The 27,094-nt window shown below is 37.0% G+C and overlaps 1 protein-coding gene across 2 annotated transcripts; it reads left to right on the top strand.

Annotated features, from left to right (window-relative positions):
* Positions 1-486: 486 nt before the first annotated feature.
* On the top strand, positions 487-27,094 carry TBK1 (TANK binding kinase 1). 2 transcript variants are annotated; one of them, XM_056516392.1, is made up of 21 exons: positions 487-564; positions 4,357-4,477; positions 6,203-6,343; positions 7,154-7,283; positions 7,873-8,054; positions 8,839-8,999; positions 10,830-10,940; positions 12,710-12,889; positions 14,386-14,582; positions 15,800-15,858; positions 16,981-17,072; positions 17,496-17,597; positions 19,551-19,629; positions 20,493-20,614; positions 20,742-20,818; positions 21,159-21,198; positions 21,971-22,072; positions 22,160-22,256; positions 23,340-23,446; positions 23,755-23,826; positions 24,601-27,094. In XM_056516392.1, the coding sequence occupies exons 2-21, from the start codon at positions 4,391-4,393 to the stop codon at positions 24,650-24,652; spliced, it is 2,190 nt and encodes a 729-aa protein (XP_056372367.1). In that variant the 5' UTR covers positions 487-564; positions 4,357-4,390; the 3' UTR covers positions 24,653-27,094. The 2 variants fall into 2 exon arrangements, with proteins under 2 accessions (XP_056372367.1, XP_056372366.1); XM_056516391.1 differs by having other exon boundaries at positions 21,971-22,256.

Here is a 27,094-nt window from a genome sequence, read left to right as displayed (position 1 = left end):
TTTACTGGACAGATAAAAAACACAAAGCAAGGGATATATCAGCCGGGAATTTGTTTTAAAACGTGCCAGTAACAACTGAGCGGGAGCAAGGATTTGAAAAATGCCACGATTTCGTTAGGTTTTTACAAGTTGAAACAGAGAGAAATTACACGGGGCAGGAAATTTCTCCTGGGTATCCCTTGAGCTTGAGGAGGCGGGGGTCCCACAGCTCTGCTCAGCGGTCGGGGGGGCAGCAGCTCTGTCTGGGGAGCCGAGGAGGCGAAACCTGCGGACCGATTACGCAGCAAAAAAGTAAAAACACGGAACCCTTCCCGGAACCGCTCCGAGCCCGTTGAGATCTGCGACCATGTTTATCCAACACGCGACTCCCACCTCCCCAGACACTCCCACCGCCGGGGAGCTGCCGCCGCCCGGCCCAGAGCGCGGTTCCGCCCAGGCCCCGCGGGGCGGGCAGGGCGCGGGGCCGCGCAGCCCGGGCGGGGCCGGGCCCGCTCCGCCTCCCGCCGCCGCAGGAAGCCGGAAGCGGCCGGGGCCCTGGGCAGGCCGGCGGGAGCGGCGGGGCTGGTGCGTGGGGTGCCGGGCCGGGCAGGGCTGGTGCGGGGCGGCCGCGGAGGGGCGAGCCGAGGCGGCTGCGCCGGCCGCGTGTCCTCGCCGGCGCTGGTGCCGAGGGGAGGCGGCTGCCGCCGGGCGCGGTGGTTTCGGTTTCCCGGGCGGCGGCGGGGCCTTCCCGGGATCTGCCGGGTCGCGGCGGCGCGCCCGCGGTAGCGGCGGGCCCGGCCGTGCAGGGTGGGAGGAACCAGGCGCGGCCGGGCCGTGCCTCTGCGGCGTGCCCGGGCCCGGCCCTTGCCCCGGTCTCGGTGATTTCTGTCCCCCTGAATGCGCCTCAGGAAGCGGCTGTAGGAGTTGTTAAAGTTTTGTCTCGGGGATCTCGTCCTGCTGTGGGGATGAGCCCTGGTGCTGTCCCTCCCCGCTGCCCTCCGAGAGAGGGACGGGGCTCCGTGGTTTCAGGAGCTGCAGTCCCAGACAGGCCGAGCACTCTACTTGCACTGCGGGCTGGACGTGCCATGAGGGGTTTGGAGCAGCACTGGAGCCGTTTGTTTTGTGTGCCTTTGGAGGAATGTTAGGGTTCAAGTAGCACCTTGCGTGGCCAAGGGCAGGGTATTTCCATGACTCAGATGCCAGCTGTTGGACTGGAAACTCCCGTAAGGAGGTCATAGCTGAAGAAAGGAGGAGTAGGAAGCAGGAGCTTTAGGGGGAAAAGCTTATTTTCTAGGGCTTGAGAGAGGGCATACAGGGAAGTATAAAATGTTAAGAATTGCCAGACTGTAACATTTATTTGAAACCTCAGCACCTTGCCTGTTGGTTTCGGTGGCATATAGGATCTCACCTGTAAAACAAAGAGCCATCACTTTAACTTCATCATCTGTCCTGCTTGCCTGGTGAAGTTGTATATTGCAGCTGTCAGTAGGGGAGCCATACCTGCTTTATGTGCTTATCCCACGTGCCTAAGGTAGCAGAAAATTCCTTCCTGTTAATTAGAAGCAGTCAGTACTCCTGCTTCAAAGCATTGGGAATTTTAAAAAAAATTGCATTAGCAATACAGTCTTTTTTATTACAATCCCCTCTGCTGATAAATTAAAAGAGTAATAGCATGACCAGAAGCAGAAAAATCTTCAATAAAAGACACCTAAAAAGCAGCCCTCAAGCCCCTGAAATGCTAATGAGTCATGGGGGACAAAAATCAAACTGCTAGCTGGAGAGATTTCTTTAGATGTATCTGAGGAGCTTTTGACTCATCTAATATCAGACTTAATGACCATAGGTGAGATGTGAAGAAACAGAAAGTTCAGTATTAAGTCTAGTGACAGGATCAATCATACAGTTAGAGATTTTTGTTTGGTTGGTTTTGGTTTCGTTTGGGATTTTTTTTGTTTGTTTGTTTTAATAGGAAACCCTTAGTAACTTGATTTAGGAATATAGTGGAAGAAATGAAAATGAAACTGATGCTGAGTATTTTGCAGAGATCAGTTATGACTTTGTCAAAGAACACAAAGTATTAAAGGAGGCGAAACATGTTATTCGATCTAATTATTATAATTTGAAGGTTAAAGCTGAATGAGACTTTATACCTTGAAAGTGAAGACCGCCAAAAAGAGTATACTCTTTTAACCAAAAAATGGGTAATAGTGCAATACTGACTTTGTTTTGCCACTTAATATGGGATCAATATTGCTATATTTATATATATATTTAGTTTTAAGAGTGAAAAAAAACCCCAGGCATTGAGATTAATGACTTTCTGGTCTGGGTTTTTCTTAATATCCACTGAATGATACTGTAGATCATCTATTGCAGTCATGTCTTTCATTTTTTCATCCGTTGACCTTTTTGCATATTTAATTATAAAGTAAGAAGGTAAAGAAAAAGAGCTGATTTGTACAAAAGCTACCTCATCTTTATTATCTTGGGAAGTGTAATAATTCGGTCTCTTAATGGGCTGCTAATTTTTGTTTTTATTTGAATAGACTTTGATGAAGAATTTCTTTGCAGTTTCTGTCTAATTAGAATGATTCCTTATGTTTCTATGTCTTGGTATGAGTCCAATGAATGTTGTTTAGAAGTAAATCACAAAATACATGCTTACTGGTAGTGTGCCAGCTGGCCTGTTACAAGCAGGGGTTTAATTATGAGAGGAATGTTTCAACTTGAAGATTTTACAGATGGTTTAGAGAACAGGCTGTGCATTATTTCTTTGCATCCTCTCTACTGTACCTTCTGTGTCTGCATTGTAGATAGATCGTTGGCATCTAGAGTAATTGCCCGATGGGAGAAGTCATTCTACAATTGCAAATTGTCTTATCAGAGTTACCAAGAATTGTAAGGATCAGGGTTTTTTTTGTTGTCTAGATTTGACATAAAACCTTTTGTCCCTTCCAGAAGCATTAAGAACTTTATCTAGATTTTGCAAATGGCATTGCAAATTAACTCAACTGTAGAATAATGCCAGGTCTTTGCATTGTGTCTCTGCATTCTGTATGCTACATGTCATTGCTTGGATGTTTTGGGACAGCTTTGCAAGAAGCTTCACGTCTGACATGAGCTAAGAGCTAAAGGAAAGTGTGCAATCTGCAGTCACTACAGGTAGAGAAGTGCTCAGAGTGGGGAGAACGTGTGTCTGCAGCATAGCACAGTAGGATCAGGAGCCACTGGCTGCTGGGGCAGGCTGGGAGAGTGATGGCTGCTGTGTGGCTTTCAGTCACCTTCTGGTAACAAACAGGAAATTTTGTCACACCTCTTCTTCAATAGTTACAGGAAAGGCTTCTTTCCTTGATTATCAGTCAGCAGTTTCCTGTCAAGTACCACGTGCAACTAACATCCTCAGCCAAGCTAAGCAAAGACCTCTACTGTAGCTTCCCTGGTCCTGTTGCATTTTGCTCTTGAGATTCTTTAGGTTTGGGAAGATCCATCTTTGATTTTAGAACCTTTTGCTGGGTTTAATGGCAAAAATCAATGTGTTAATTCAACCAAAAAGTTAAGGGTATTCACCTGCAGCTCCTGCTGTTTTGGCAAACAGGAAAATCTGGCAGTTATAATGTTTTATTTTATGTTAATAATTTTAATTCAATCAAACTTTTTTTCTTCTTTCTTTTGAATCTCTGAAGACCCAAGTATTTGACCATTCATATTTCAGGAAGGGTGGGAAAGCCAGGCTGTCTCTGTAGATGTGACATACCCAATATGAAATTTTAGAAATTAGAGAAATGTCCCTTAATTTCTTTCTGTAGTAATTGCTGGTTCTAGCAAGTGGATGAAAATGCTTGCATCAATTATGACTTTGTTTGAGCTCATGTAGAAATAGATTTTTGATGTGTTGTTAGTTCAGTCCTTTATGGTTCTGCTGAAATGCAACTTCCAGAGCCAAAGTGATGTAAAATGTGTGTATACATATCTGCCATCATCTCTAATGTTTGTTCTTTGGCATATGTACAGAATAATGGAATTCAATTCCAGGTCTTGCTTACATTCAGAAGACCTTGTGCACGTGTTTTTGACTCTTTTCTATATATTTTGTTGCTTGATCATTTCAACGCCATATACAACAGTAAAAAGATATTAAGATTTTCACCTTTCCAGTTGATTTTTCAAACAAGGTTTGGGGAATACAGACCTTAAATGCAGAGAGGTGTTGTGTCAATGGCGTTTTGTTTCACCTCTTATTCCTCTGCTTGGTTGCTCTTAATTCTCAACTCTTTGGAGTTGAGGTTTGGGCATTTTTATTTCCATCTAATTTAAATAAGTCCCTTTCATGTATTTTAGTAAATTATAATTCATTGTATGGAACCTTCTGTTTTTAAGGTGAAAAAGAAAACTGTCTGATCAAAGATCAAAGATGCAGAGCACTTCAAATTACCTCTGGCTGTTGTCGGACATTCTAGGACAGGGAGCGACTGCAAATGTTTTCCGGGGGCGACAGAAGGTTTGTGAAGAATTTTCATGTTCACGTAGCTTCATGACATCAACAAAAAAAGTTCAAGATTTAGGCCTAAAGCAAATGTGTCTGTGTAATTATTCATGCTTAGTTTTTAATTTTTAATATTTGTGCATTGAATTAGAGTTCTGTTGTTAGATTTCTAAAGCTTTGTTCTTAATGCTGTATTATATTTCCTTATAAAATATTAACTGTTAGTAATTCTTTATTCCTTTTTCTTCAATTTTATGGAAAAAAGTAAGAATTCAAGAATTTGAATAGAAACAAGTGACCTACCAGTTTCTGTTACATGTTCCTATTATTTGTATCTTTATTAAACTGTCTTTGCATGGGTTTTTATCTTTTCTTTGGTGATTTTTATGATTTTTGTTCATGAAATATTCCACTGTAGTGGATGAAGCTGTTGTTAGTAGTTGTCTGTAAGTCAATGCTTTTTAAATGTCTTCTTGGTGACATGCCTTAAGTAATCAGTGCAAAATAGTATTTCTTTTTGTTCTTTATTTTTTTATATACATACGTACATACATACATATATATATAAAATTAGGTTATTTTACATACCATGTAAATGATTCACTGATGTGGATGTTGCAACCTGAGTGAGGGGCTGAGATGACCTTACATTTGTGGTCATTCTATTTCTGTGAATTTCACAGTAAGTGTCACAAAGCAAAATGTAGTTGTGAAAGTTCCCTTACAGTAATGATAGTCTGTATGAAATCAGTACAAAGTGATTTATAAGGTACAGTGTTTCTGTGTTCCACATTTAAGTGTGAAACAACATTAAGCAATAATTTTGCATTTAATGTGCTTTTCTGGGTAAGTGAATTTCAACACAGAATGATTCCCCTGTACCACCATGGTCTCACCTGTCATCACCATCATTAGTCTGAGCCTGTGACCTGCAGCTCATTGTCAACAGGAGAAAGCTTTTACCTGGGCACTAGTAATGCATATGATTGTGCTGCAAAGCACACCTTGTCTAAGCACAGGAATGCCATGTCCTCAGAAATAATCAATTGCACAAACTGCTAATGCAAGCTTATTCCTAGAGTGGGCACAAGAAGCTGCTTTGCCCTGAGAGGCACAGGAGTTGCACTTCCATCTGGTTGTGTTGTCATCTGAGCATGTTGGGGCTTAGTCCCTCTGGAGAACTGAGTCTGATTAAGCTCATGATTGTGTTCCTGACACTTATTATGTGGGTTTGAACTGCTTCACGATTTTATGTGAGTGGCACGTTTGAAAAAATACTGGTTTATAAGTATAAACAGTACAGTAAAGAAAGAGCAACATTCACCTACTGGAAATTGTCTTTTAACGTAAGCAAGCCAAGTCTGTGTGTGCGCCTTTCATTGATTAATGCAAATAACTCTTGCTGAAAAAATATTTTTCAGCTAAATTTATGAGTAATTCTTAAATGTGTAGCCTTTCTTATACTAACTGTTCTTTTTTTAAAAAACACTTAGGTTTTGTGACCTATTAAGTTTTCCATTCTGCTAGTCTGTTTTCTTCTGGCCTATATTAAACAAATGCAATTTAATTTTTTAGCAGAATTTTTATTTCCATCTTAGCACAAAGTAGTATTTTGAAATAATTTTAATCTGGTTATACTCACTTGTACAATAGAACATCTCAAAATGCTTGGATAATGTCTATGTGTACATTTACAATCTTTTGCATCTGTTTGATGAGTAGTTTGGTTTTTTTCAACAGAAAACTGGGGATTTATATGCTGTCAAAGTATTTAACAGTATAAGTTTCCTTCGTCCTGTGGATGTTCAGATGCGAGAGTTTGAAGTATTGAAGAAACTAAATCATAAGAACATTGTCAAATTGTTTGCCATTGAGGAAGAGGTAATGAATTGTTGTGATCTGGGATGTGTGGAAGTAACTGCAGTAAATGTTTTTTGTTTTATCCATAACTATAGAGTGGATAGGTACATTTTTAAAGAATGGTAGCATATATGATGATACAAATACACCCACCCAACCACCACCATATTTTGGTTTTCTTTTTTCTTTGTTGTTGTTGCTGTTGAAGGAATATGTTTGCTTTCGGTAGGCAAAACACCTTCAGTGTGTAGGCTCAGGTTATGATTCATCTCGAGAAACCACTTTCCTAAGTTTTATCTTGAGTTAGGATTTTTAAGGTATCTACATGTTTTAGTATTTATTAATTGAGTACTAGAACTGTTTACTTGACGGTGTTTCAGTAATCCTGACAATTTTGTGCTTTTCCTTTGCAACCAACTCAAATGATGACATAGGATACTATTATATAGTAGTATAACAGTATGAATTGGAGCAGCTGAACTGCAACTGAGACTGGTCAGTTGAAAAGACCGAGATGATGAGATGAGTAAAGAAGGATAGTTGGTATTCTCAGCTGTGTAGTTTCTCACTTGTCCACTTGTCAGTAATGCTGTCAACCTGCTAGTGCCTAGAGGCTTTCTTAGTTATTTTCCCCTCTTTAGGTTGGAATACATGAAACAATATAAAAATCCACCTCTACTTCTTTTGAAATCACCAGAATGGAAATTATAATATAGCTATAGATTTTACTTTTTGTTTTTGAAAGAAAGATCTTGTGGGTATAGGTAATCTCTGACATTGGCATCACAATAGTCAGATTCTTAAACTATTTTTGATTTTTTTTTTTTCCAGACAACTACTAGACACAAAGTACTAGTTATGGAATTTTGTCCGTGTGGGAGTTTATACACAGTTTTAGAGGAGCCATCTAATGCCTTTGGTTTGCCAGAGTCTGAATTCTTAATTGTTTTGAGAGATGTGGGTATGTAAACTTTCCTCTTTGGTCTAATTTGTTGACTAAAACAAACTCATACTTGTTTTGTTTATCTTGAAAGAGCAAGAGACAAATCTAAATTATTGTCAACTAATTGAACATATTACTATGGTCATATGGAATCACATATTTATGTCTATGCTGGTATAGGTAGCTGCATTAAGAAGCCATTTCTTTGTGAAGTATTGATGTAATTTTTTTTCTTTATTTCAAGATTACTTTTCACATATTAAAGAGACTTCTAGTGATAGTTTCAGCAGAGTTAATTAGAAAAATAATATGGTTTACCTATGTTTGCCTGCTATAAAATTTTCCTCCTAATTTACCTGCTGTTAAAATTACTTTATGGAAAAGATGCTACTAAGAGCAAGAAATGCTGTAATTTAGCTGTAAATGCTGTAATTTAGTTTAGAAAGAGAAAAAAAGCAATCTGTGGTCTGTTAATTGAGTGTCCCTTCTCATTCTAATTCTCAGTGAGAACACAAACATGTCTTCCTAGCATCAGTTACAATTCTGTGTTTGCACAGTCTATGTCAGAATGTGTACATGAATTCTGTATTTGTTTTTTCAATTGAAGTGGCTGGGATGAATCATCTCCGTGAGAATGGAATAGTGCACCGTGACATCAAGCCAGGCAATATAATGCGTGTTATAGGTGAAGATGGACAGTCTGTTTACAAACTTACAGATTTTGGTGCTGCAAGAGAACTTGAAGATGATGAACAATTTGTTTCTCTCTATGGCACAGAAGAGTATTTAGTAAGCCCATGTGATTTAATTTTCTCTTGAAGAAATGTTTAAAGCCTGGGGCTCTTCATGGTTATAGTTCAATAGGTGAAGGTCAGGTTGTTGGGAATTAGTATTTAAACCTTTCTATTACAATTGTTTTTATAACTTTCCACTGGACTTTTTCACCTTGGGTCATACCATCTTCAGCTGATGCAAATGCATCTGCCTTGAAATAATTTCCAGGTCCAGCTTCAACTGTTTCCTTGTGTGGAAGGGGGAACAATGATATTTTAGTTACAAATATATTTGTCTTTATCTCTGTAGATATGTTTTAGTGTTTGAGCTACTTGGACGACGTTAATTGTACTTAAGATTCACATGAAACCTTGGCTAACCAAAGAGAGGCAGTAGAGAAGTATCAAGACAAGCACCTTAGTATGATTTTCTTCCTGCCATGTTTTCCCACATGTGCATCATAACTGATACTCTCCTCTGCTCTGGATCTTTTTTCCATTTGGTTTCTGTTGTTCCAAAATTGTCTGGAGGAATACAGTGGTCTTTATACTAGTATCACTCTTCCGCTGAATTTTTTGCAAAATATTTTTACAAACTTTTTAATAAAAGCAACAGTCATACCTAGGAATAGTGATGTTTGTCAGAGTAGCTTAAGCAACTTCTATGATACAAACGAGCTTTTATTTTTTAAAGAACTGAAAGTTCAGACTGACAAATTACCTTGCTGTGAAAAGAAAGATGGGGTTTTTTCTTTATTAAACTTCATAAAGCAATTTTAACATTTTTGTTTTCTCTTTAGCATCCTGATATGTATGAGCGAGCAGTTTTGAGAAAAGAGCATCAGAAAAAGTACGGAGCAACAGTTGATCTGTGGAGCATAGGGGTGACCTTTTACCATGCTGCAACAGGGAGTTTGCCTTTCCGACCATTTGAAGGACCTCGTAGAAACAAGGAAGTGATGTAGGTAATTTAGAAGGAGAATTTTATCTGTTGGTAAATTAAATCAGCCCTTGAAATGCTTTTTACTGTGGAATCCTGCATACATATAGTAAACTTTTAAATAGTGGAAAAGTTTAAGGAAAAATACTCTTCTGTTGTGGCATAGCCCCAGTAGACAGCTGAACATCACACAGCTCTTCACTCATTCCTCTGTAGTGGGATGGGGAAGAGAAATCTAAGGGTGGAAGTGCAAAAATCATTGAGTTAAAGACAGTTAAGTAAGTTAAAAAATCCCCACAACAAGCAGCAGTCTTTGCCTCTTAAAGGGAAACGAAACCAAGAAAAACAAGTAATGCAGAAAAATCCTCAGCTGCTCATGAGCTGTCAGCTGATGCACAATCAGTCCCTGAGCAAACACCACCCTGGCAAGTTCTTCCCCACCTCCTCCTCAGCTTCTGTTGCTGAGCAATATGGTATGGTATGGAATATCCCTTGGGTCAGTTGTCCTCCTTTATCCCCTTCCAACTTCTTGCCTGACCCCAGGGATATTTGCTGGTGGGGCAGTAGAAGAGTAGAGGAAGCCATGATGATAAGCACTGCTCAGCCACGGCTAAACATGCCAGTGTTCTGGTCACAAATCCAAAACATGGTACCATTGGCTACTGTGAAGGAATTCAACTCTATCCCAGCCAAATAAGGAGAAACATTCTGCTTCAAGAAGAATTTTACTGTGTGGCACCTTAAGATCTGAATTAAGCATATGAATTAAGAAAGGCCTGAATTGACATCCCCAAAATATTGATGTTTTCCCACACATCTATCTTTGAAAATGGCACTAGGCTGGTCTGTTGCAGTACTCTTTATATAACTTGGATACTCAGGCAAAATTACAGTATTCTGAAACAAGATTTCAGTGCTGCAAATTTCTATTGTCCTTTAAATAGTGTTCTTATCCAGCAGTCTTGAAATGGATGCACTACCAGTGAGACTGGCATTTGAGTAGTATAGTTGTGGACTGCAGCTGAAGGTAACAGAGATGGTTCCTGAATGGAAAACAGAAGATATGTCTATGATGTGACAATTGTATTTGATTCCTGTTTCATCTTAGTCTGGTTCTATTTTGGTTTTGTGTGTTGTCTTTTAAGAATAAAGCAAGGTGGTGCTTGGAGCCTCTAACACTTTAATAATATCTCTGTTCTGATACTCTGTGTAAAACTGACTCCAGTTTTCTTAGTTGAAGAAATTGTCCATTTTGTGTTTTTTTTGCCCATAAGAATTCTTGTTCTAGATGCTTGAAATATGTTTTATATGCATCTTGTCCATCAGAAAGAGTATTGCAAGAAGTCTGTTGATTCTCATTAATTTCATAAAAAATTTGAGAAATACATGCCTATGCAATACAAAGTTAAACAATGCCAAATTGTGTCCAGATTTCTGGATGTTCCTTCTTCATGCCCAAGTCACTTTGTTGTGGATAAATGTTGTTTGTTGCTGTGGAACATGCTAGAAGTTAGCATGTTAATGTCTAAATTGAACTAAATTGACTTTGATTACTTAACTGTTGTGAAAACCTTTGGTTTCCTTCAGTATGCTGGAAATATCTCCTGAACTTTTCCCCAAGGCTGAGGTAGCCAAAGTTGCTTCTCCAGTATAGCTTTTTGTTCTTTACTTTTTTAGCACTGCTCTGTCAGCTTGGAAGTGAAGCTTCCTAATTACTGCACCATCTACAAATTTAGGCCAACCTGTCATTTCAGTTGGCATTTTTGCTGCCCTTTTTGGACTAGTTACTAGACTTATGTATGTATAAGAGGTAGTAGTTGAAGTTTCCATTATTTTTGTAATGTATTGCAGGTATAAAATAATCACTGGAAAGCCTTCTGGTGCTGTTTCTGGAATACAGAAGGCAGAAAATGGACCTATTGAGTGGAGTTGGGAGATGCCTATTTCTTGTAGCCTTTCAAAGTAAGTTTGAGCTTACAGATGTTTACAAAATGTTTCAGTGCCACTTGGTTGGGCTTTTCCAGTTATTTTCTGAGATTGTATCTCTGGAGCAGAGATCTGATGCAGTTTATTTTTTCAACTCTTCAGTACATCAGTACAGTCTGATATTTGGTTATTAAGTGTTTTTTTTCTTCTCATCTGTCCAAATAGTTTTATGATTGCTAACTTACAAATGAGCACATCTGATGTGGTTTGAGAAGAAATACTATTACTGCATTTTTTCCACCCTCAGGAATGAAGAATCAGTAACTTTGATGGTCCTCATTTCTTGCAAGAATGTGACTTCAGACGTGACAAAAATTAGGCAGTAGGAAGGAAATGATAAGCAAAGACAATTGAGAGGCTTACTTTTTGCTCGGAAAAAGGTTACATCAGCACATTTTAACACGTACTCATATCTTTTGAATTTTATCATCATATTTTTGCTTCATATGTCCATAGTATTCAGTAGAAGGAGCCATGGAAGATCTAATTTTGGTATGGCTTTGAAAACACCTCCCATAACCCCTTTACCCATTTTTCTTTCTGAGACATTTTCCGTACTTTAAAGTTACTAATCTTCCACGGTAAAGGAGGAAATAAGTTGTTCTATGAAGAAACTATAGAAGCAAACTTATCTGAAAGCCAGATATCGTACATCCTTAAGGGGTGTAGAGTCAGTCTGGTTTATATGAATTTATTAGTTTAGAATGTGCAGAACTTGCAATTTGTATGTGTTTTTCATGGTACTGCTCATTTATTCTTCTGCTTATGTTGTACAGTTGAACTGCTTGAAATTATAAAGGAAGCAGATTTTTTCTCATTAAACATCTGTTCACAGTAATACTTTTAAGTAGCATTCAAACAGTATTTAGTGTTATAAATTTAGCACTAAAGTGAATTTGAGCACAGCATCCACTGACCTCTAATGGGGTCAGCAGTGTGCTTGCAAACCACTGCAGCTTGCTTCAGAGTGTTAGCAGTTCTACTGCTGGATTCAGGCTTGATGTGTACATAATACTAAAATACTAAAATTTGGGGAAGCTTTTCATGGTAATGCACAGATGGGATCCGTGAAGTTCCTTACCATTCAGATGCTCAAGGTAGAAATGCAAGAAATTTAACCTGACCATTGTCCTAGGATAGTAATAACTGTAAGGCAATAGGTAGCATGGGGTTTTTTTTGCAGCATTCTGGCTGCATGTGCAGAGTACTTATTTAGCCTCATCTCAATCAGGGTGAATTCTTAGTGTTGACAATTTAAATAACGAGTCTTTGCAAACCCAGCTGGTTTTGACTGAAAGCAACATAGTGTGCTCACACAGCCATCACCACCAGCAAATCCTAAATAGCAGTAGCTTCCTTCAAAATTATACACTGTGGTGTGTGGGGCGAGCTGGGTAAAATGCTACTAGGGTGGTAGAAAGTGGCCTCAGCTCTACAGTGTAGACTTAGGAAATTTTATGTAATTTTTGCAGTATGAGTGAAATTTCTCAAATGCAAAAAAAAAAAAACAACTTTATAGTTAGGCCAAAAAATGAAAGATTTAAGGTACATGCATTAATAAAAAACAGTGGATGTTGCTATTGAACAAATTGTTGCTCAGTGTAGGAGAAAAGGCACTGACATATTCTTTAAGGGATAATAGATGTATATACATGAGACAAGCCAAATGAATTAATGCAATTGGTTGCAAGGTAAAACGTTTCAAGTAGAACCAAGTTGTCTCATCTCTTCCTGGTGTCCTCTAGGGGTCTGCAAGTACTGCTCACACCTGTCCTTGCGAATATTCTTGAAGCAGACCAGGAAAAATGCTGGGGATTTGACCAGTTTTTTGCAGAGACGAGTGACGTACTGCACCGAATAATAATCCACATCTTTTCATTACAGCAGATGACCTTGCACAAAGTTTATATTCACAGTTATAATACGTAAGTGTTCTCTCTCTCTATTTTCTACTTTGCTCATGTTCAATCTAACAGCACTGTGACCTCAGCTCACCAGTTACAAATTCAGTATCCTGTGACCTCATGTCACCAGTGTTACAAATTCAGCAGCCTTTCCTTGGCAGTTTATCTGAGGAAGTGAAGGGGCACAATTCTCCTGCATAGTAGTAGGGTATATGGAAATATGTTGACCAAAAATAGAAATAAAGTCATTGAAGGTCAAATCAACTAATCTTAAACTTAGACTTTTTAGTGACAGAACACAGACTTAATCCTTGACATGTTAACAATATGTCTGTTTTCACAACATAGGCCAACTCATCACACATTTGTATGTGTTCCTTATTTACAAAGTAGTTTTCTAGAAACTGTATTAATCTCTTGCTCATCTTGTCCTCAGGCATACAAAATGCACACATTGTCTCTGATGTGAAACTCTCACAGAGGTTCTGAAGTGGTAATTGGTACAAATTTATATGGGGTTCACTTTATGACCGTGAAGTGCTGATGTTAAAAAGTGTAACATGTACAAACATAAATGCCTTTTCTCTGCTGCATTATAAGTAATACAGAGCATGTGTTAATTTCTAATACATGGATATATACCATTGTTTCATCAAATGTATAAATACAGTTCTGTCCATTTCAATTTTTCTCTTCTATTCCATCACTTTTATTCTGAGAGCGCCCAAATACTGTTTTTGCAGAGAAATCTTGCTTCTGTTTTTTATTATTTACATGTATGATTATTTATAAGCTAGCTGTAGTATTAAGAAGCAATAAGTGTACTAGTGCCACACCAGATGCAAACTGGTCATTCCTGTTAGTGTACTGAAGGTTTTTCTTCTTTGTGGGAGGTTTTGCTAGTTTGGTTTGGTTTGGTTTTTTGGTTGCCGTTGTGGGTGGGTTTTTTGGTGGGATTTTTTAGGGGGAGAGGATGATATAAGTTGTTATCCCTGTATCTATTGATTGCTGTAAATAAAATCCCAAAGTGTCTTTGCTCTTCCTTGTCACTGCTCTTTTAGGAAATATTTTGGATGTTAGCTTACAGGCTGAATTTACTTTTTTGACATGTTAGACACCAGACTTTTCTTTTGGAGAGACCAACCATCTGCTCTGAAGAAAAGGGTATGCCTTAGAAAACTTAAGTATGTTTCTTTCCCCTCATCTGGTGTTGCCTGTTTTTACTGACCTTCAAACCAGAGCAATTTTGTTTAGACAGATGTGCTTTGGTGGATAATCAGAGGTAGAAAGGAAGTTGGATATTTTGCAGGAAATAGCATTTATTTTGGTAACACAGCAACCTGGAGTCTTAGGCTGCATGCTACTTTTTTAAACTTAAAATTCAAGTGCTTTATGTGTAAACCTTGTTCTTAATTAATCAGAAATAAAAGCAATTTTTATTTAAAAAATACAAAATCTGAATTGTCAAACTATTGTAGTGAGTCTAACTGCTACCCATTGTATTGTTTCCACTATAGAGCTGCTATATTTCATGAGTTGGTCTACAAACAGACAAAAATACCATCTCAGAATCAAGAACTGATATATGAAGGTCGGCGCTTAATACTAGAGCCTGGCAGATTGGCACAGCACTTCCCCAGAACAACTGAGGAGAATCCTATCTTTGTAGTAAGCAGGGAGGCTGTGAACATTGTTGGATTAATCTATGAAGAAGGTATATGAAAGTAATTTCACTTTTCTCACAGCTATCTTTTGTAAATAATTTGGGTTACCTAATGGAATTGTTTTATGTCTGTTGTGTCTTGGAGATAGTGTTGGAAATTTTCTTTTGTTGATATCTGAAGTTCTAAGTATGCAGTCCAGCGTTTTTCAAAACTGCTAAATATCTGGAACATTTTTACATTTTTACAGAAGCAGAAGGTGCTTGGAATGTTCCAAGTCCTTTAAACCTGAGCATTTGTGTGCTAAGATGTAGTGGTGCTTGTGGAGTTAGGAACCTTTTTAAGCATGACAATTTAAACAAGTAGAAAGAAACATTATAGAAAGTAACCCAAAGCTGGTTCTTTTGTTTCATTATTCACTAAGTGGAAAGTCAAGTTTTATGTAATTTTTTTTTTATTTGTCATGAATGTGGTTAGCCCTCCAGTTAATAGAGGAGGTCCTTACAATGTACATTTGCTCAGAAGATCAGGTGACAATCATAATGGGGGGAAAAAAAGAAATTAAGGTTTTGCATTTCCATTTATCATTGAGAGGCTTTTAGAGGGGCCTATGCCAGAGCCCTTTTTTAATAAATGAGCTGGAGGACATTGCTGCAGTTGAGAGGTCAGTGCTGCTTTTGTCAGTATGTCCTAAATACTGACTGCTCTGGCCAGCTGGCACTCGCACAGAGGTGCTGAAGAGTGTGGGTAGGTGAGCTGTTTGTGGAAGGATCAACAGGGCCTTTATGTTGTGTCACAGAGCTTTCTGAAGGGGCCAGTGAGTATGAGAACAAAGGAGATTCAGGGATAGGGGCTGCTGAGGTTTAGAAAAGCTGTTTGGTGAAGTGCTGCCCTTAAGAGCCTCAATGAAAATAAGCAGCCATGTGATATAAAGGGAATGAATTGTCTAGTATGTGGGCAAACATGGGGCTGAAGAACAGAGAGAAACAGTTGGCTCTCTCAGTGGAGAGGGATTGCAAGTGGAGACCTGCATGAGTTCTGTGCTGTGCAGCATGTTCAGAAGTGAGTCTGGAAAAGGAAGGACAATTTTCTGAAGATACCAAGTTATTTGAAACAGTTAAGACAAAGGCTGGTTTTAAAGGGGTACATGAGAACCACATGATATTAAAAGACATAAAAGCAGTGTACAGGCTGGGGAGGGAAAATAATATGAACTTTTGAAGTCTCTTCTTAAAAATAATAAAATACAGGTACTTGTTTTATGTTTCAGTTTTACTTCCTAAAGTACATCAACGTTACGATTTGGATGGGGATGCCAGTATGGCTAAAGTGAGTAATTACTGTTTTAGATTATATACCTGTCTTGGATAATGATACTGAAATGAAAGCTACCTAATTTTCATATTAATAATATTAATAAAGCTATTTTACTATGCCAGTGAAGATTCTGATTGATAGAAATATATTTATTAACAGACTATCTAAAAGTATATTAAATGCTTTGTATACAAAACATAGTTCGGGTTTTTTTTTAAAATCAAACCCAAAGTCCAGTCTTCTAAATTCAAAGTGCTCTGTTACTGTATAGTTCAGTGCTGGTGGGGAAAAGGGCCTGACACTGTGTAGTCCTGAAGTTAGTTAGAAGTTTTATAACTTCTAATGGTGCAAAATTTAATATTAGCAAAACAACTCTGACTCCATAGAGAGGAGTCTCTAGGACTCTTCAGAACGGTGGAATTTCTGTTGCCTCTTAAAAACTTTCAGAATCCATGGGAGACAAGTAAAGGATGTTGCATTCTTTTAGTTGCTTGTCTAAAACTACTGAATGTATGCGCAGCCATGCTTGACTTTGTCACAACCACTTACATATGTGAAATACTGACTGCTGAGGAGCCTTTTATTTCAGATGTGGTTGTCCAGAAAATGTATGCCCCTTTAAATACCAGTAATCTTGAAAATTAATAAGAAAAGCATCAGTTGATACTAACTATTTAAAGTATTTAAAATTATAATACCTGAAACTTCATTCTCAATTCTAAATAACACAACAATCTTGTAAGTGGAATTGGGTAAATGAAGAGAGTCTCTAGCCTTAGAATTATAAAAGGATCTGTTTTTACAAGTTCCTTTTAATGTATGTGCTTGATTTCTAAAATATGGAAGAGATGTACTTGTGGCTGACAGAGATAGTAAGTTGTGTCATTTTTGTTTGTGAGATTTGTTTCCATCCTTAACAGACGCTTCAGCATAACTGGAAAACCCATGTTTAGCTCTGCCTTAATAATCGGTGTTTGGTTGTTGCCTGACTAGACCTTAGGCCAAGTCACACATTTTAAACTACCATCCTCATGTTGTTTTCTTTTCTTAATCTGTGTTGCTTTATTGTGATGTATTATTTTGAAGCAGTTGTTAAAGAGAATGACAGATCATTATGCTGTTTTTTCCCTCTAGGCTGTGACAGGTATTGTATGTTATGCCTGTAGAGTTGCCAGTTCTTTGCTACTTTACCAGGAGCTGATGCGAAAAGGAATTCGATGGCTAATGTAAGCAGTTGATTCCATTTCTTTGTGCTTTTTTTTTTCTAAATTGAGATATGCCTTAATTATCAATACATAATTCTGTAATCTCTTGATAGCATGGAAGATTTTGTTTATCCTTGAGTAAGGATAGGCTGAATTTCTCCCTTTTTCCTGCCATTAAGGAAACAAAAAACTTTTCTTTTTAAATAATAAAAGTTAAGGTGTTTGCAGATGTACTTCTCCTGTGTGTAATTTAAGTCTAACCTCTGATAACATGCAGATGCAATTGAACAACTTGCCCAGGGTATTTTTATAAGGATTATGTTAATGCATCTCTAACTGAAAACAATTCCTCCTGACAATTATTTCTGCAGGTATATTACTGTCTTCTGATTGCTGGTAGGATGGCAAAATACTTTTGTTATATACTAGTGCATTCTCTTTTAGTGAAATAATCAAGGATGATTACAATGAAATGGTTCATAAAAAGGCAGAGATTGTCATCAGGTTGGATTTCTGCAGCAGAAACATTGAGAAAGCTGAAAAAATGTGAGTAGAAGCACTACACCATAAACATTGATCCTTTTTTATCATTTTTAGTGACAACAGTATTGTAAGGTATGATTTTTTGCAATGGTTTTGCATATAAAAATTAAATTTCAATCAGCATGGATTTTCTGATGGCACTGACTTAAGCAGATTTAGTTATATGTGTTACTGAAATTAGAGTGTTAATTTTGCTGTTTAACCTAATAAGAACAAGTAATTGCTAATAAGTGGTAACTGTGTGTTCCTTTTCTCCTTTCTTTGACTCAGTTCTCATGCTGTTATTGGCTCTAGAAGCTATAGTAAAGCTTGGACAAAGAATCAAGTGGCTTTGCTTTCATTAGTGCTTTTGCCACTGCATTTGGTTGCATATGACTTCAAATACTGCCCCTTACACAGTTTTAAGACTGTAGCATTTTCTGTTTGGAAGGAATTTTAATGTTGAAATATAACACAGAGCAGCTGCAAAAAAACCCCTGAACAACCAAGCCCAGCCCACCTCACTCTCTTCCCAGAAAGGTGTTATTCTTTCTGGCAGTGTGATAGGAACTTTAAATAGCACCTCTTAGAATTCTCCTATGCGTGGTAGTTTTCCTGTTCAGGCTACTGCCAGTCTTCCCCAAATGCTGTCTTAGTCATGGGATTCTCTGAACTTCTTGCCAGGTTGCTCTGAAAATGCTGATACCCTCAAGATGATTAATGCACACATGTAGAACCACTGGGTTTGCAGAGTAGGATTAGACCTAAACCTGCTTGAGCTGCTGTGCCTGTGCAAATTGAACACCTTGTATGCAGCAGTTGTGGATTCCTAGGGGTTTGACAGATTTGCTGTGTGTATGCCAAACCTACCTTAAAACCTAGGTGTGTCTGTTTGTATTGGCTTCAAAAACTCCACAAAACCACAACAGTGAAATAGTGAAGTTGGTAGTTTGAAAGGTAACACTACACCTGTACAGCATAGATACAAATCATCAGGGCAGGAACTCAAACTCCTTTTCAAGCCCATTTGGACTAGTTGGCAGGACTTGTTCAGTCTGTGTTAGGTTCAGATAGTTTCTTCCTGCATTCTGCCAGAAGAAAACCACTCAGAAGAAACCACTGTCAGTGCTAGTTTGTGACTCTGGTGTGCTCAAGAGTATCTCAGCAGCAGTTTTAAAAACAATTGCATTCATTTGCTAAGTGGAGTATTTCTCATGTGAACAGAAATTTTCTATGTGTTTGCACATGGTCTTTTGCCTCTTACAAAGGGGCAGGATTTTCAGTTTGTTTGAATTTGCTAACTCCATAAAAGTCTTCTAAAGGACATGTCCTTTTGTTTGTCCTTCCTTTAAAAGGCTGTGCTTCAAAGCATGACAATGCAAAGTCTTTATTTGAAAAGGTAAATAAAGCATTGAACTTGAGTGAAGCATGTACTTTTTGAAAGCAGTTGAGCTGTTTGTGATGGTGTTTTTAAAACTAAAATGTACATGAGACTCAAGAGGAAAAATATTGCCCTGAATAATTTATCTGGCACTTGAGCTATGGTCATATGGAAAGTATCAGTATGAACAGATGGTCCCAGTCTTTAAACATTTAACCCAGTAAGTTTTCTCAGAAAAGTATTTTGGTGCACTGAAGTATTAGTTTGTTAATGACTACTTTAAGTACCTTTAGTTTGATAAGATTTTAAAAATTACTTGATAAAAGGAAATGGTCTTCCACTGACTGTCAAGTCCAAGTAATAAGACTAGAATAAAGAATTCAGGAATGGAGGTTTCCAACTTTATTTTGACAGTTCCAGTGTAGGAAAAAAATCAAGGAATGTTTTTTTTTTTAATCTAAAGTGTTTCCATTGTTAATGGCCACTTAAATTTGTCAGTTTTGTGGTTGTTGCTTGACAGAGACTGTATTTCATATACAAGAAGAGGCAGTTACTGTTCACTGTTTATTTTTGAAACTGCTTTTTTTGCTGGTCAGATATGAGAATTTGATGCAGATCAACTTGGAAGCATCAGAAGTGGATGAAATTTCAGAGATACACACAAAACTCTTGCGTGTAAGTGTCTCACAAAGTTGCCCTGTCATTCTGAAAATGGTGTTTCTACAGAAAAAGCCAAAATACATGATAATACAGGCTTCTGTGAATAACAGCTCTGAATTTTCAATGTAGTTTCTAGATTGCCAGTTGTTAAAATGTCCATACTAATGTGAAAATCTTTCTGAAAACAGACCAGATCCTGTTATATTAGCTTACTGTAGTGAAAATAAGTTCCTGAAAACACATTGTATTTTCTAAAATACTCAGTAATTATAACCCTGAAATATATTTTGCTTTGCTGTTTTTTCTTTTCAATTTTTTCTTTTCCTTAAGGAATTATTGACTACTTTGTTTGCATTCTAAAATATTATATTCACAAACACACTTCAGAGTGATCTGCTTTGAAATGTGCATCATGTTTCCAGACATGCAAGGAAAAATTGAAAATAACTTAATACACTGGGAGTAGATATGAAGTTGTCCTTTCTAAAAGCAAAACATGATTAGTGCATTTTTATTTTGAAAATTGTATGAACTGCAGAGAAAGGAAGGTATGAATTATGTGGGTAGTTATTACATGAGTTCTTAATAAACCAAAAGAATAAGGGTAGAAGTAAATAAGGGATTTATAAAAGGTTGAAAGTAATTGTTGAAAGAAAATAAATTTTAACTAACAGAAATGCCAGCATCAAATATGATTCTTTCTTTAATAATACCTTGCTTTATCTGCTTCTAGCAAAGCCTAGGCATATAATTGGACATACTTCTTTAGTGGATATCAATGAAACAAATGGGTTTGTAGTATTAACATGCTCAAGTAATAATCAAGTAATTTTTCACTTTACCTAGTGATAAGATTGAACCTTTTTGCTCTTATGTAGCTCTCCAGCTCTCAGGGCACCATAGAAACTAGTCTGCAAGATATCAAAACCAAACTTTCTCCTGGTGGTTTACTGGCTGACACTTGGGCAAATCAGGAAGGCATGCATCCAAAAGACAGAAAGTGAGTAACTGTACTTACTATTCTAATATGTATTGAATTCTCCATTGAGTTGTAGCTCATAAAGCTCATTAACAGGTACTTGAGTTTATGTATAAAGCATCTCATTTTCTTCCTTTTCTCACTCTAGTCCAGAAAGGCTGCAGGCACTGCTGTCTTCCATCACAGACATCTACTATCAGTTCAAAAAAGACAAAGCAGAACGAAGTAAGTAATTTATTTGATTCACTTTTGACATAAAATGTAATGCAAAGGACAGGTCATTCTTAGTTTGACTAGGGTATTAGTGGTAAGTATGGAGAATTATCCACAGTACATATGTTTGTAGGTCCTTAGTGTAATACCATGCTAAAGCCCATATGAGTGAAACATCACTATTAATAGCATAAATTTGAATTGCAAGACTGGAGAAGAGGAAAAAAGTATATGACCACTTAGACCTGTAAAAAGAAGGAAACTGTAGGAAATGGGTAAACTTAGTAGAGTTTTGCATAAATACAACTAACAGAGTTAGATTGGTAATGTTATTCATCTCTTCTGATCCTAGGGCTTCCTTATAATGAAGAACAAATACACAAGTTTGACAAGTAAGTTTTGAAGTTAACTTTGGGAACTACCATGATTGCTTTCAGCTCCTCCAGATGCTCTTACCAATAACCCATTTGATTAATTCTATTGTAAATTGTAACCTCTTCAGGATTGCTTTGTAAAAAATTTTTAAAATATCTTTAATATATATTTATTATGCAAGACTTAATGAAATACCAGCAGTAGGTGTTGGTCTGTGGTGCTGCAGTATCCCTTACACTTACTGGTGCAATGCATAGCATGGCAAGGCAGTTACACTGGGACTACTGTCTGCCACACTAACAAGAATTGGGTTGTTTTCCTTTCTTTTCCTTTTTGGCTTGTTTCTTTTTCCTCTTGTTGTAAAATGAGGCTGACACAAAACTCCTTTTTCTTGCATGTATGTTACTCAGTGCAAAGGGTTATTCATATATGCTGGAAGTTCCAAGTATCTGCAGTAGGAAAATATGAAATAATTAGGACTTCTGTCCTTTCTGTTTAGAATCCTTAAATATACCAGCTGACTCAAAGAAGACATTTGACCATTTATTCATATACAAATATGAATACAAACTAAGTGCTTCACATAATTTTTTACTCCCTGCTAGACAATATTTTTGAGACATAAATTGTCAGTTGGTATAGAAAGTTGAGTTCTTACACATTACCACAGCATGAATGAAGGTGGCTGCACAGATTTTAAGTCCACAAACTTTTCTCCATATTTCAGAAAGTTAGAGGAATGGGGTTTTGAAAGCAGTATAACACTGTTTGGTTTTTTCTGTGATGCAGGCAGAAGCTGTATTTGCATGCTACAAAAGCCATAGCTCTTTTCAAAGATGAATGTGTCAGCAAGTATGATACATTTTTGGACAAAGCTGAGGACTGGACAAGGCAAGCTATTGATTTCTTTAATATTTGGCAATGTTCATTGTACCACTTTTATATAAGCAGCTCTCAAAAGAAAACTCTTTCTTTTAGGAAGATGCTACACACAAGGAAGCAGTTACTGGCTCTCACCAACCAGTGTTTTGGTATTGAAGAAGAGGTGTCCAAATACCAGGATTATATAAATGAGGTAGAACACTTCAAAATTATGTGAAGCATTTGCATAGTTAAGAGTTCTGTCTATTTTCATGTCAGTGGTGTTGTTATTAAAATACAGGCCTTTGTGGGTGCAGTATGTGGTCTACAGTAGCTTCATTGCTATGTCAGTGTCAGGAATGGTGTTATTTTTAAATAATTGAATAATGTGATTTTGTGAAGTGTGACTTGATTTTGGAATTTGGCGGGGTTTGGTTTGGGGTGGGTTTTTTTTTGGGGTTTTTTTTGTTTTGGTTTTTTTTTGTTTGTTTGTTTGTTTGTTTGTTTTTTGGGGTTTTTTTGGGGGTTTTTTTTGGGGTTTTTTTTGGGTTTTTTTTTTTTTTTTTTTGGGTGGGGGTTTTTTTGGCAGGGTTTGTGGATTTGGGTTTCTTTTGGTAATGTTAGCATTTCCCACTCCAAAAAATCAGTGCAAATGGATGTGGGCTCATTGAGAAATGCTCTGTGCAACTGTTATCATATTATTTTCAGAGGACAATCCTAATTCTCTTATGAAGTATAAAAATGCTACTTCCATAGTCAAGATTATGGGATACATACTTAAGGATGTTAAAATAATAGACAGTGACTCTGCAGGGTGCAACTTGTCAGAATTACCTCCAGATTGAGAGAATAAGAGCATTTTCATGTAGTAAAATTATTATTTTTTAGCAAGGAAAGATAAATGAACAGAAAGCCTTGGCTAATTGTAAAGTCAGTTTAGGAATGGTGAACAGCAGCATTTTACTTGTTATTTGTATTCTAGTAGCACCACCAATCCATTGATTAGAATCCTTTTGCCCTAGAATATCTACAAACATAACAAATAGATAATTCTTTCTTTCTAGAGTTTATTGTGGAAGTATTAGATAAGAATATAGAGCAAACCAGGGAATTATAGGTCATGTCAATACAAAACTTGCTGTGATGATCTCACCTTGGAGCATATCAGCCACCTTAGTACTGTAATGGATTTGAGGTATCACAGCAATAGAAAATTTTAAAAATTATTTTAAGGTGGGCATCATGATATATATGACAACTTCTATTGTAACTTAAATTTTCTTTTTATCTGTTACAGTTGCAAGATGCCCTGCCACAGAAAATGTTTGCAGCTTCTAGTGGGATGAAACATACAATGAATACAGTCTATCCAAGCTCAAACACATTAGTAGAAATGACTCTTGGGTAAGAATTTTGTAATGGGATTGATGTAATATTGTATGCTTGCTATACAGGGAAATTGAAAAAAAAATTAATTGACTTAGTGATTGCTGTATTAAGACCAAGAACTTTACATTGCTGTAGTGGTGGCACAGATTTGGAAGTGAGTGAAGGACAGCACTAATGTATCATCTGTCTCTTTGCAAATAAACAACTTACCAATCCCCTTATTTTGTATATAATGGCAAGTTGCTGAAGTCTGTGGTGGTGAGTGATCAGAGCAACTGTCCCAATAAAAACTGTAATCTTTCTTTTGCTTCTGGTTACTACAGGATGAAGAAACTCAAGGAGGAAATGGAAGGTGTTGTTAAAGAGCTGGCTGAAAATAATCACATTTTGGAAAGGCAAGCAATTGTTTTCCCTTTTGGGGCTGAAACTAGGGGCAGGCTTAATTTGGTGTATTTTATAGATCCAGAATTTAAACTAAGGGAACAATTCTATAATGTCTTTAACTGTAAATATATTTTGAGCTGTTCAAATTAGGTATAAGAAAAAAATAAGTATTCAAAACCTTGGAACGTTGCTGTAAAATCATTCTGACACAGCCATTTTTGTGCATTTTTGTTCCCTGTTACTTTGGTTTGGCTAATAAAAATTCCTGTTGCACAGACAGATCAATTCTGAATTTATACACAATACTGTTGCAGCAATGCAGTGGTGTCTTTTAATTCCTCCCTTTTAGATGTTATTTTTGACAACTGTGGGATTACACCAATCTGAATTAATGATTTTGCAGTTTTCAGATTGCTTAAGTGAAGAGGCAAAAATGTTTCTTACAATCCTGAGAGGGTATTGTCATTATCACGTACAGACTGATTTTGATTTCTTTTCCTATGAAGATGAGAAAATAAATAAAAATAAGTATCTCCTGAAAGTTCCAGGGTAAATTTCTGGTAGAGTGGAGTTTAGCTTCAAGCTGAATTTGTTTAGTTTTTTGTTTCCCAGTCCCATACTTGCAGCAAAGCTTCCCCTCTTCCATCTTCTTTGTAGATACAAAATTTAGGTACAAATGTCTCTTTTGGCATGTGGCAAGGGAAAGGAATGCCCCATAAATAAATTAAGTACTGATTCTGTAATCTAGTCAACCGCCTAAAAATATACTGGTTTTTTTGGTTTAGATTTGGTGCTTTGACTATGGATGGTGGCCTGCGGAACGTGGACTGTATCTAGCTTCCAAAGGATCTGAAGAGGACTTGTACATTTTTTTTCAAAGGGAAAAAAAATACTGTTGGGACAGTTAAAAGCAGATAATAAATCTGTATCCAGGATTTTTTTTTCCTTCAACAACTGTAATATTAAAGAAAATGTAAATATGTATAATATGTAAATACAAAAGAAATATATATCTTTTCTTGATCACTTTTAGGATAGAATAACTTCTGGCAGGGAATTGAGCCCCTTGGAGGATCTCTGAAGAGTCCTAAAGGGAAAAGTATTGTTGATGAAACTGATATTTGTCTACTTTGAATATTGCCCTTTTTTTCAGAATGCAATTTAGTCTTCATTGCAAGAGGACTTGTAGTACTCCAAAACGCCCTTGTATAAAGGGTATTTTGGATTTCCTTCAATGACCACTGTTATATAGGAGTCTAGCTGAATGACTTTGATCATCACAGAACATGATGAATGTTTTAAATGAGATGTTTTTAAATGAGTGTCAGTAGGGACTAAGAGTGCAGATAGGACAGAATAGAAATGCATTTCTCTTTCCTTCACATCCAAACTGTTAGTTCACTTCTACTTGAGAAAGCAAATTCGCAATATTTTTTTAAGTTCTCTGAATATTTGGTGCCATGTTGTCTGTAACCATTTGACTGCTTAGTATATGGAAGTTTTGCACTCCAGCTTGTCAGAATGAATGTAAAAATTCATTTTTTTGGAGTACAGCATTTTCAGACTTTCCCTGAAATCTTGTTGCTCACCACAACAGTGGGTACTTAAAACAGCTTCTTAATCTTATTTGCAAGTATAATTTTTTTAAAAGGTTAAAAATTTGGTATGAGAAGAACTTGTGTGCAGTCAGTAGACTGGATAGTATCAGACCTCAGTAGTAATTGGATAGTGGAAAATAAGGTACCAGTCTAGATCTTGAAAATGGATCACTCCCACTGCTGCCTTAAAACTATAGGTACCAAACTTTAATGGAAGATTTAGTAAGAGTATATTTATTTTCCAGCACCAGTAGTTACTTCTTTCAGTACTACATGACTGGGATGCAGAGATGCAGAGTGAAACATTTTGCTCCAGAATACATAGGAGAAAGAGAACAGGAAAACAAAAATTCTGGAAACATCCCTTTGTTTGGGTACTACAGATGTACATACTTGTTTCAGATGAGCCTGCAAATATTACAGAACTCATTCCTTCTTTGTGGAAACCTGGCCATGGATGTTCAGTGAAGTCCAATAGCACTTCTCATTGCTGCATTACACCTGTAAGAGCTTGACCAGCTGTATTTAGAATTTTCCGTAATTATTGGTGGAATATTTAGGTGTAAACAAAACAACATCAACCAGTGATGACATCTGGTAGTTTTGTGGTGCTGATTCCCTGCTTATCTGTCCAAAACATTTTCATTTCTTTTTTAGACGATATTTGGAGAGAAACTTAGGAAATTCATAAATGACTGTTTCATTTTAAAAGAAAAGGAAATTTGCTTGCCTTGATTTCCAAGACCTGCATTCCAGTGTTCTTGGTGAGAATCAAAAAAGGGAATTCAAACATTTTTACACTTATGTGAGCAGCTCAGCTTCTGTCTCTGTCACTCAAAAAATCTAGCTATGCAAAAGGAGTGCAGCAGTTTGTCACATCTTTTCTGGCGTTCCTAACAATTTTTAATTACTGGAATTATGTCTAACTGGAATGTTTTAATGCCTGCTTGTACATTTGTTCATTCACATCCACTCATCTCACTGAGTATCAGTAAAACACATGAATAAATGTTGAAAGAATTGCGTGCTCTAGATGTGCATAAACTGTATTTTTTTCCCAGCATTTTAACACTTCATTGTTTCAAAGTTCTTAATCTTGAAAGAAATCAAATGCTAGGTGGAATATATAATTTTCAACTTCCTTATACTGAAGCAGTCTGAAAAAGAAAATTAATTGTAGTAAAAGTATAGTCTGTATGTTGAAATATGTGCAGATTTATTTTACATGTTTGAAAATTTTTTGTTACTTTTTATGTTCATTTTGAACATGGCTGGCTTTAGTTTGCTGAATACATCAGTAATGTTAATCATGTTAAAATTTCTTTTTCTAAAGCAATTTTAACGAAGCAGTAGCTAAGGAACTCTAAGTAATCAGTTCATAATCTTCTGATTACATTATTATGAAGCAAATAATTTTTCAAGTCAAAGCATAGTGTACGGTACCATCAACTTTTTGCTCAAACTAAGTGTCCTGATGCTATGAATCTTGCTATTGATTTGCCAAAATAAGTAATAGAAAGTAATATATGGTTCTTCTTCCTGAAGCTGGTTTACTGGTTTGGGGGGTTTAGCTGAATATATTAATTATCTGTTACTTGAACAAACCTGTCTTCATATGAATTGTGTAAATGCATGAGTGAACACTTTAATGACATAAATACATCATCAACCACTTATTGTA

This window comes from Oenanthe melanoleuca, chromosome 1A (genome assembly GCF_029582105.1).
Source record: "Oenanthe melanoleuca isolate GR-GAL-2019-014 chromosome 1A, OMel1.0, whole genome shotgun sequence".
NCBI classification, from domain to species: domain Eukaryota; kingdom Metazoa; phylum Chordata; class Aves; order Passeriformes; family Muscicapidae; genus Oenanthe; species Oenanthe melanoleuca.
This window is presented reverse-complemented; position numbering and strand designations above follow the sequence as displayed.